The 11905-nt window shown below is 36.8% G+C and overlaps 1 protein-coding gene across 1 annotated transcript; it reads left to right on the top strand.

The window, feature by feature from the left end:
• The first annotated feature begins 798 nt into the window (after window positions 1–798).
• LOC141346804 (protein-glutamine gamma-glutamyltransferase 5-like) lies at window positions 799–11625 on the top strand. Its single transcript, XM_073851763.1, has 14 exons — window positions 799–805; window positions 1127–1306; window positions 4370–4612; window positions 4831–4949; window positions 5030–5158; window positions 5236–5413; window positions 5547–5682; window positions 7112–7215; window positions 7437–7688; window positions 8290–8313; window positions 8874–9080; window positions 9611–9774; window positions 10142–10278; window positions 11442–11625. The coding sequence occupies exons 1-14, from the start codon at window positions 799–801 to the stop codon at window positions 11623–11625; spliced, it is 2064 nt and encodes a 687-aa protein (XP_073707864.1).
• The last annotated feature ends 280 nt before the right edge of the window (window positions 11626–11905 follow it).

The following is an 11905-nucleotide window of genomic DNA, read 5'->3' as shown; positions in this document are numbered from 1 at the left end:
TAATAATAATAATAATAATAATAATATATTATAAACTGGATTCTTGAATCAGATTTCAAAAATTAAGTACTTGTAATTGGATTGTATTACATTTAAAAATGATCATAATTACATCATTATAATTACTTTAGATCATTGTTTTACAAAAAGCACTTTATTATTATTTTTTATTCAAATGTCCAATTAAAGTCAATTAAATAATTAATGAATAACAGCAATATCCTTTAGTCACACTACTGTCTCCTGACTAAGATTTTACTGGTGGATTAGCCATTACAGAAACATAAAAAATATTTTGGTAATCACCAATACTCTTAGGGCAGCTGTGGCACAGACCTTACATCAGGTGGTGGTGGTGGTCTGAAAATAAATAAATAATTAAATAAATAAATTTGTTAAGCACTGTGTATATACAGTAACATAACTATAATCCCATTCAAATCTGTATTAAAAGTCTCACTGATAGTTTCATTACTCCCCACATTGTCACACACACCTGTCCTAATCTCACCTTTGTCCCACTGAGCGCGGATGGATGGATATGAAAGTTTATTACTCATTCTGTGTTGGACTGTATCCACCCTCTGAAAAAAAAACCACATATTGCTCACGCATTTGCAATCAAGTAATTGTTTAAGATTTTCGGTTCTGTTGATGGTAAAATTTTCCATGTATAACTTCACATGAATGCAGTGTGGCAACTTCAGTGGAAAGGAGGGGCAGGAGGATGCTGTATAAAAGCACAGTAAGTGAAGAACCTGAATCAAACACTAAAAAACCACAACACCGCTGCATATCATGGATGGTAAGCTTCATGTTTTTATTATTATAATATAAGGCATTTTGTTAAAACTTTTAAACAAAACTTAGTATTTATTTGTTTTGCTATTTATAGCTTTGTATATCTTTTTTAATGCATGTAATCTTTTTAGATTTCAGAATATTTTACTATGCTACTATTTTAAGAAAAGTTAACCTCTATCTATCTATCTATCTATCTATCTATCTATCTATCTATCTATCTATCTATCTATCTATCTATCTATCTATCTATCTATCTATCTATCTATCTATCTATCTATCTATCAAATTAAAGACAAATAACACCACATTATAATTTTTTCAGTGTTCAAGGTTAGTACTGTCAACCTGCAACAGGTGCAAAACCAGACGCGCCACAAGACCGAAGGTTTGAGTTCCTCCACTCTGGTTTTGCGGAGAGGACAGGTCTTCACATTGGCTATCAACTATGAAGGACGAGCATTCGATCCACTGAAGGAAAAAATGGTCTTCCGAATCATTTTAGGTATGTTTGTGTGTTTGTGTGATGGGTTTGTGAATTGAAAATGCTATGTCCTACTTCACTTCGTATCACACTCCCTCTATTATGGTGAAATGAATCAGTAATCATCTGCTAGTCAGATTATTTGCAGTACTTTAACTTAAAAATGATGATGACTTTGAAAAAGTCATAGATGAAACAAACAATGTATTTGAGGCTTATTCCAATATATGCAATTGTAAAATAGTGTGCATGATATTTAGTATCATTGATATACTATTATAATTTTATTTTTACTTTAATTTTAGTTTTAGCTTAAGTAATTTTATTGTGTTTTTGTCATTATTAAATATGTCTATTTTTTTTATTTATTTGTTTTTCCACCGGTTTCACGGACAAGGCTTAAGCCCTAGACTAAAATGTAAGTCTGAGCTGTTTCAACTGAAAGAAACTTGCACTGACTGATCTTAAAATATTTTAGTGCCTTTGTTTTGTCTGCACACCAGTAAAAAAAAATTCTAAGGCATTTTATTCTAAGGCACATTTATAAAAATTACTTAAATGTCCTAATTGAACCATGGGCGAACCCTGGCTTAGTCTACGCCTTGTCTGTGAAACCGGGGCTTAGTCTATTTAATTTTAGTACTTAAAGTGAAACTAATTTTACATGTTTACATTTGTTGTATTTTATTTTATTTCAGTTAACATTTATTAACGAGATGTATGGTTAGTTCACTATAGCCTAATTAATGAATAGCCCTGGTATAAACTAAATACATTAAAAGTTATAAATAACTATAAAACCGGTGCTTTGCAGAGAACATGAATAGTATTTTAAGTCCAGAAACCTATTTGTGAGCCTGGACCACAGCAATGCATATTACTAATCAAAAATTAAGTTTTGATATATTGACGGTACAAAATTTACTAAATGTTATATATGTGATACTTAAAAAAAAGATCCACACACCAAAACAAAATGCAAAATTCAAGGTCCTTGGAACAAGAATGTATTTCTGAAGATTTACTTAGAAGTGACAACAAAAAACTAAAGTGTACAAACCAAAAAATGAATGTGCACACACAACCAAAAAAGCAAACGTTTCAGTCCTTGCTGGACTATCTTCAGTGCTACAGTTTCAAGCTATAACTAGCAAGCATTTAAAGAAATCAGGGCACACAACAAAGACATCATATAATTAACCTGAATCAGCTGGATAATTAATAATGAACACAATGAGTAAATGGCACCCACATACATCACAGACACGCCACACCAGCACTTTCCTCCAGTAGAATCAGGAGAAGAGCGAACCTGAACACAAACCCAAGTTTTGTCAGGCCAGAATAGTCCCTTTATGCTCTGCATCCAAAAGTTGAAGCATAGCTGAACCATCTCACTGAAATGGGAGTATTGTTACGGGTACAGTACAGCGCATGGGCTACTCCAATAGTCCCTGTTGTAAATAAAAACAGAGCTGTGCGCATCTGTGGTGACTTTAAGGTGACGATAAACCACGTCCTTCAAACTGAACACTATCCGTTTCCATGTATAGAGGACTTGTTGGCGTCCTCAGCGGGGGGACAATGTTTTAGCAAACTGGACTTGTCACATGCTCACTTCCAAATGCAGGTTGAGGAGGAGTCCACGAAGTTCCTCACAATTTCCACACAGAAAGGGCTATTCCAGTATAATTGCCTTCCGTTCGGGATCGCTTAGGCCCCAGCCATATTCCAGAGAGCTATGGACAAAGTATTACTAGGTCTTCCCAATGGCCATTGCTGTTTGGATTACATTCTTGTTACCCTTGAAACACTTGGTTTGGATGCTAAAAAAGGGAAACGTGACTTCTTTAAGGTCTCACTGGAATACTTGGTCACAGTTGATGGTGAAGTTTTGCACAAGTCACCTGAAAAGTAAGTACAATTGTCAATGCTTAAACCCCATCAAATATCACACAGCTGAGATCATTCCTTGCCCTGTTAAGCTATTACGGGAGATTCATACCCAATTTGGTACTATAGTCAATCCTTTGAATGCCACTGATATTCGCCGTGAGACAATGAAGTTTTGAGAAACATTTTCAGTCATTATGGTCTGCCGGAAGTCTTTGTGAGTGACAATGGACCACGATTAGTCTCTCAGGAGTTTGCAAATTTCCTGAAGGCCAACCATGTTAAACATATTCGTTCTGCTCTATATCATCCCGCAACGAACGGGCAGACTGAGAGGTTTGTTCAGTCACTAAAACAAGCACTGAAGTCTTCTAAGGGCGCTTCTATTCTTCAGAAAAGGCTGGAAACATTCTTGCTGACATACCTTAACACACCACATCCAACGACAAAAGAGTCCCCTTCCTTGTTGTTTTTGGGACACCAGTTGCGCACATGTCTTGATGCCTTAAAACCTAGTGTGACTCTCACAGGCCTCTCAGGTTCTCCGCCTCCCAGGTTCTCTGGTTGTTTGAAGCCAAGACCTTTGTAAATGACACTTCCTCTGCACCACCAACAAAGGAACAAGATGTTACCAATGACATAACAGCAAAGTATCAGTCAAAGCATGGCAAGCTTGACATTCAACCAACACAGGTCAGACGTTATTCAGCAAGAGTGATTAAACTACCCATCTGACATTAGAGGATTATGGGAACTGCTGGATTAAACTGTAACCAGTTATGTTGGTGAGCTTGTTCTGACATGGGGCAGAATAATCACCAAACTGGCTTGAGGAAAGAGGCAGTCTACCCTCTACTTCTAGAGCAGAATAAATAAATGCAAAAATAATTGTCTTTTTGAAAATGTTTTAGAGTTTGTTTCTTGATTAAGAGGGGAGGAGATGTTATGTATGTAATACTGCCATTCCCCTTAGTGCCCTTATTTATTAGTAGTTGTGAACATAACACAAAATATCCTCATGGAACATGACCTTTCCTTAATAATCTAATGATTTTTGGCATTAAAAAACAATAATTTTGACCTATACAAAGTATTTTTGGCTATTGCTACAAATACAACAGTCCTACCTAAGATTGAGTTTGTGGTCTATGGTCAATTTTTTGACTTTCCTAAACCATCTGCTCACTGCAGGTCCACTGTCTGTGGATGTCCCTGTCTCCACGTCCGGACAGCCCTCCCTGACTCAATGGACCGCTGTTCTGGAGAGAAGTGCAACGGGCCCGACTGCCCCCCGGGCGCTTTCAGTATCCCTGTCCAGCCCTGCGTCTGCTTCTATCGGCGTTTACACGCTCGAGATGATAGTCGAGACCCGCCAGGGTGTAAAAACACACTCGGTCGGCCAGATCACGCTCCTCTGCAACCCATGGTCCCAAGGTGAGTGCTGTGTCTTTATACAAAACTGAATGCCTTGATGGTAAGCTGTTATTTGACTGAAAATGAAATCTTTTGTAACATCATACATACCTTTACTGTTACTCTTGATCATTTTTAAGCATTCCTTCCTGAATAAAAGTCCCGATAAAATAAATTGCTAAAATAAGTGTGAAGTAAAGTAAAAACACCCATAAAAAATGTGTTGCATTGTTCTGCAGCTGATTCGGTGTACCTGCAGTCAGAGGATCTGAGGACTGAATATGTCAGAAGTGATATTGGCGTGCTCTATAAAGGAAGCCCCTATTCTGTCTTCCCCAGACCCTGGGCATTAGATCAGGTGAGATGTTTGACCATTGACTGACAGCATAGCATTGAACAATGGCTTCATATTAATTCACATCATGCATGTGTTTTCAGTATGAAAAAGGCATACTGGACATCTGTATGAAATTGCTGCAGCTGAGTCCTCAACATCAAGCGGACATGAGAAGAGATCTGCAGAACCGCAACAATCCGGTGTACATCGGCCGTGTGATTTCAGCGATGGTGAGGAACTGCTTTCATTCTCTCCGCTCTGCTCTTTCTCTCTCTCTCTGCATGTATTAATAAGTCTTTCTAAACAGGTGAATGCTAATGATGATAAAGGAGTGGTAATGGGAAAATGGGAAGGTGACTACAAAGATGGCGTCAACCCCTCAACGTGGACCGGCAGCGGAGATATCCTTAAGAAGTGGGCAGAAACTAAATTTAGTCCTGTGAAATACGGACAGTGCTGGGTGTTTGCTGCTGTCATGTGTACAGGTGAGACAAGTGAGGTTGAAAGAGCAGATTATTTTATTTTTGGGTGAAATACTCCTTTGATGGGTCATTGGTTTTAATGGGTTTAATTGGTGCAGCTGATGATGAATATCTAATGTGTTTTTTTGTGTGAAAGTAATGAGAGCCCTTGGCATTCCGACTCGAATTATCACCAACTTCAACTCCGCTCACGACACAGATGGAAATATGGTGATTGAGGAATATTATGATGAGAAAGGGAAAAAGCTGGAAATGAGCAGTGATAGCATTTGGTGAGTTACGCTAAAAAGTTAAAAAGTCTCTGTAGTTATAATGCTAAAACATACATGAAGGTTCAAATGTTAGTAGGAATTTTGGTAAGAAACAAGATAAGTTATGCCAGCATGGCTGGCAGCATCAGGCCAACTGCATCAATTTAAAACACGTCTTAATGATTTTAAGCAAAATTGCTGAAAAATCAAATACAGTGACTATTAATATGATTGAAAGATTTATAACTGTCGACCACTGATAGCTTTTGCTGTTACAAAATTGATCAGTGTAAGGTGACAATGGCACAAATAAAGTTTGGTTTCAATATGACAAAGCTTTGCAGAGATACAGCCTGAGAGTCATTTTGGCATCACTGCTCACATTTGTTGCAACTCTGTACAAATACGGTTTTGTCTATTGACACGAAACCCATAACTTTTTGTCAGCACAGTCTGAAGATGATCTGACTTGATTTTGGTGAAAATCGGAAGAACGGTCTAGATGATTTAGAAAAAGTAGTTTTCAACATAAATCAAAATGGGGACACGATTACATTTTTTAATCTCCTGACCACTAGGTGGCACAGCACTGAAAATTTGCAGATCATGATTGTTTTAACACACACCAAGTTTAGTCTCAATATTCCAAACCATTGCAGAGATATAGCCTCGCATCCAATTTTGCGTGCTCTTCGTAGAATTCGTTCATGCTTTATTCGAGAAGAGTTTGACTAATTAACTTAAATTCCATACCTTTTTGACATCATGGTCTGAAGATGATCTTAGCAAATTTTGGTGAAAATCAGAAAAACCGTCTAGGACAAGTTAAAAAAAAGTAGGCCTTACGGTTTAAAAGTTGTAAGCATAAACATAAGTGAAAATTTGGACAAGTGGTGGCAATAGAGAGTTTGAGGTAGAGACTCCAAACTTGCTATGGTTAATGTTGAGACATTTCATAACTTCCTGCGATTCTATAGGCTGCCATAGACTCAAACGGACGAAATGGAAGAAGAAGAAGAATATTAGAAAATCTAACGGATACAAAAGGTGTCTTTGCACCTTAGATGCTTGGCCCCTAATACTGTTTTCTATGTGAATGTATTGAAACCATTCTAATATGATGATTTGCTGCTCAAGAAAAATTTCTGATTATTAATGCTGAACAGTTGTGCTGCTGAATATTCTTGTGAAAACCATGATGCATTATTTTCAGGATTCTCTGATACATCACGTTTGATCAATTTAATGCATCCTTGCTAAATAAATGTAATAATTTCTTATTCTTATTCTTCTTCTTCAAAAAGAAAACAGGCTACATATAGTAGTATGCTTTATTTATTCTTGAGTAAAAGCATCTTAACCATCTTAAGGTTACAGTATTTGATATTATTATTGTGTCAGAGTTAAAAGTATTATTGTGTCAGAGTTAAAAGTGTTTGGCCTTTTTTAGGAACTTCCATGTGTGGGTGGAAAGTTGGATGAAGAGGCCTGATCTGGGTCAAGGTTATGATGGATGGCAGGTTCTCGATGCCACACCACAGGAGCCGAGCGGAGGTCAGTCATTGATTTTTCCAAGGCTAATGCATGTAGAAATCTTGCTGAAAAGATCAGTTTCATATAGGCCGGTTTATGCTGGTTAGTACTGGTCTGGTGGGCCAGTTTACTGTAGTTGTGAGATGCCTACATAGCATGCTATTCATTTACTCCAAAGTATGCCATTTTTTGAGCTGGGATTCTAATGATAATCATGCTTAATGATCAATTTTCTGTCACAGCATATTTCCGCTGTGGTCCTGCTAGTGTTAAAGCCGTTTATCAGCGGAGGGTGGAGGCACAATACGATGTGCCGTTCGTTTATGCAGAAGTAAATGCGGATGTGCGTATAAAGATCGTCAAAAATGGGAAGGTATTATCAACTAGTGTTGATAAACGCAGAGTTGGACCCCTGATCTGCACCAAAAGTCCAGGATCCACGCGGATGCAGGACGTCACATCTCAATACAAAAATGAGTCGGGTAAGAGAAGGAGTGATAAAAAATACAAAAACATACTGTTAAAATACTGTTAGTTTCATGCAAATATCTCATTCTTTCACATTTAGATTTCGACCGATCGCGAATGTCAGCCGCTGACGGTACGTCATTTTATCCTTCAAATGTTTAAAGCTGAATACAAAACTGAAGAGAGCAAAAGAAAGCGTGATTAAATAAGACATAATCGTACTGTTAAAATACTGTTTCATAATAGAAATCTCATTCTTTCACATTTAGATTTAGAGAGCGCATCTCCAGGATCAGACGCTGCCGGTAGGCTAAGTCATTCTATCTTTCAAATGTTTAAAGCCAAATACAAAACTGAAGAGGGTAATAGAAAGCCTGATTTAAAAAAAGACAAAAATGTACTATTCAAATACTGTTAGTTTCATACCAAAAATCTCATTCTTTCAGATTTCGATTTAGAGAGCGCATCTCCAGGACCAGACGCTGCCGGTAAGTCATTCTATCTATCATTCTATCTCTAAAGCTAAATACAAAACTGAAAAGGGAGAGAAAGCGTGATAAAAAAGACAAACATTTACTTTTAAAATACTATTAGTTTCATACAAAACTCTCTTCCTTTCACATTTAGCTGACGCGCCATCTCCTGCACCAAGCGCTGCTGGTAAGTCAAACCTTGCTTTCTTGCTTTTCCAATTCATTTGACTAGTTTCTGCATCACCAAAATAAAAATGAAAAGTTTTGGGTGTAGGATTACTCTGACACAGTTTTTCTTCAGTAAATTTCTCAAATAATTACAAGCAACACATTGAATTAAAGGTGAAATGTACAGGTAGTAATACTGGAACGGTATCTTCTTGTAATAATCTTTGTTTTGCTTCAAAACCAATAACAACATTTTTTTTTTTTTTTTTTTTTTTACAATTAAGGTTTCTTGAACACTTAGAAGAAACTTTTTAACATAAAAATACTCCCATGACAAACTGTTTAGTGAACTCAATGCCTGTCAAATTTTTTACTTTTTTTTGTTTATTTTTCATCTAAGCTGCCGAAAGAAACACTCCTGACGATGAAGAAGGCAAATGTGTTGATGTTGTTCAAGAAAGTGTGACAAAGAAAGGTAAGTTCTAGCATTTGTTTTTCATTTACACAGCTCTTTGTTTGTTTGAGTAATATATGACTAAATGCAATAATCCAACATGTCTTTTCTTGTAGCTTGTAAGGGCACTGCAGTTTCTTTCAAGCTTCTGAAACCCCCTGTACTTGGAGAAAACATTTCTTTCAACATCACAATCGTTAACAATGAGGCTGCTCCAAAACAGCTGAAGAAACATGTGAATGCTCAGAACAAGGTGTACAACCGCAATCCCACTGACACCTTCTGGCAGGTTCATGACGACATACAGATTGGCCCGAATCAAAGTAAGTCCTGTGATGCACCAACATTTCTTAAAGTGAGTTTAAAATGTTCTCATACCCACAAACAACAACAACAACAACAACCTGCAAGTGTCGATGAATTGATTTAAATCCATAATGATTGATGCTAACATCTATTGTATGCTGACAAATGTTGCTTTTAGTAGTGACTTCAGCTTTGTGAAACTTAACTTCATAAAACATATCTGCATCTCTCTGGCAACAGGTGGCGCTTGAGCTGTGATACAGCAATAAAATACAAATTTAAATGAATTATACAGATGCAAAGTTACATCCCTTGTCATGTGTCATACTACTGTGAAATATTTATGATGGAATGCATACTGCATGCTGTTTATTTTATAGTAGGCAGAGTAGTATTACATTGCACGCAGTTGGTTTGCATAACAAAATTCTTTGTACTTGCTAAAAAGACAGTAAAAACATCCATCTGGACCACAAAAATGTGGCAAAATGATTCAGTAGGAATTGCGAGGCCTTGTTAATGAATCCTGTTTACTGTATTCCACCAGCTGTAACTGCAAAACATGAGATCTGCTTCAAGGATTACATGCAGAAGGAGGCTGCGGAGGATACTCTGGTTAGCCTGGCCGTGGTTATTGAGGATGTAAATTCTCAGGAGAGAGTGCTGGCAGCAGAAGAGTTCAACATCTGCAGCCCTACTCTCACTGTACAGGTATATGGTGGCCAAAACAACAAGGTGTTGTTTTGTGACTAAATTAAACCATATATTTTTACTCAAAGACATGCCTCACTCTAAGATCATAGAGATTATGTTCATCATCATCATGTACATCATTTATGCTTTGTAATGCACCTTATAATATATTGTTTGAGCTCATGAATAATTGTGACCACAGTTATAATACTTATCTCTTCATTGTTACACCTTGAGAAAATATAACACATTCATTTATGACAAACAACCAATTTCATGTGTAAAAAGGAATCTTTAAATACTATAAAACAATTTAACTTTAGCTGTAATTATTTATGAAAATAAATAATGCATTACAACATACATTATGAATGTTTTCTTCCAGGTTCAGAATGAGTCGTGTGTCAACATTAACGCACCGCAAGCTGCCACGGTGTCCTTTGTGAACCCGTTCGACACTGCAGTGTGCGGACAATTGACCATATGCGGTTCAGGACTTATGGAGCAGAAGGCTCAAATGTGGTGCGTAAAGTTTGCTGTTTTAGTTTTTAAAGCTCTTTTCTGAGCATCATCAAATGAATTCACATAAATGTGTGCCCAAAAACTTCCCCTTTCTGCCATTGGTCAGATAGCCCCTCCCCCAAACGCACACCATTGGTTGATACAATGTGTCAGGCTGGTAGGAATGTTTAGAAAGTGTCACAGTGTTACAATTTTCAGAAGACTCAACTTTCAAATGTATCTGCATTATTTGCTTGTATAAGAGAAAGTATTGTAACATCCAAAAATATAATACACAGTACCCTTACATTTAATCCATTTCTGTCTACATTACTTAGAGGTAGAAGATACGTTATTTTAAGTTTCCCAAGTCAGATTGACTTCTGCAAAAACATTTTAAGAATTTACCATTTAATCCTATAGCGATGACAATGCCACAGTGATACAGCAATAAAGCCACATTATGCAATACTGTCATTAAAAGTAATTGGTTAATCCAAAACAAATCCCATAATTAATTTAGTTCCCATGCCTGATGAGTGAGTCTGCTGGGTGTCAGACAGTCAAGTACAGACAGTTGTAAATCTGTAAAATGGGAGGGGTTGTTTCAGAGATTTTTGACATGATTATCTTTGACATCAGTTTCACTGCTGCAGTGTCTATAAAAAGTGTGAGTAGACACTTGTTAGTCAGCATTTCTGACGCACTTCTGTAATTGTATGCATATTACAGAAACCGTATGAGCTCATTTTTGAGCAATTTTTCTTTTATGCCAAAAATCATTAGGATATTAAATAAGGATCATGTTCCATGAAGATATTTTGTACATTTTCTACCATAAATATATGCATTTTTATTAGTAATATGCATTGCAAGAACTTCATTTGGACAACTTTAAAGGCGATTTTCTCAATATTTAAATTTTTTTGCACCCTCAGATTTCAAATAGTTGTATCTTGGTCAAATATTGTCCAATCCTAACAGATTTCTAAGATGATGTATACATCTCAATTGACCCTTATGACTCTTATGGTTTTGTGGTCCAGGGTCACATACAGTATACGCTTTAAACTCTTTTGTAAATCACCAACACTAAACATGAGCAGTGGTAATAGTGGTGCTTGTAATTATAAAAGTGATGCACCCCTGTTTTTGTTCTAAATGTCCTGTGCTTTATATTTCAGTGTTACAATCCAGCCACGAGAAACTATGAGGAAGCCTGTCAATTTCACTCCCAAGATGGCAGGTTGCAAGATGCTTTCTGCTAGTCTAGTGCTGACGAATCCTCCCGCTGTCCTGCACGGATTCACAACCTTCAATGTTCAACATCTTAACATGGATGTCCAACAAGTTAAGAAATGTCTGTGAACCCTCATGAAGTGATACACTAGTGGTTGAAATGCATTTAGAAATTATTGCTTTTTAGTTATTATTTTAGTGTCGCTATATAAAATAGTTTTGACTTGATTTACTCTGAACTGATTATTTAGAGACCAGCCTGAAAATAAAGTATTCTTCTTAACATCTCCAGCAGAGGGGAGTCTAGTTAAGTCATTCACAGCAAAGACTGTCAGCATCACCTACTGCAAATATTTCAAATACTGACACGTTGCAATTATTTTAGAAAAAGGCTGACAAATCCCTTAGT

The sequence above is a fragment of the Garra rufa genome, chromosome 12 (assembly GCF_049309525.1).
Source record: "Garra rufa chromosome 12, GarRuf1.0, whole genome shotgun sequence".
Lineage (NCBI taxonomy): Eukaryota > Metazoa > Chordata > Actinopteri > Cypriniformes > Cyprinidae > Garra > Garra rufa.
Note: the sequence above shows the minus strand (reverse complement) of the source record. Positions and strands in the feature narration are given on the sequence as shown.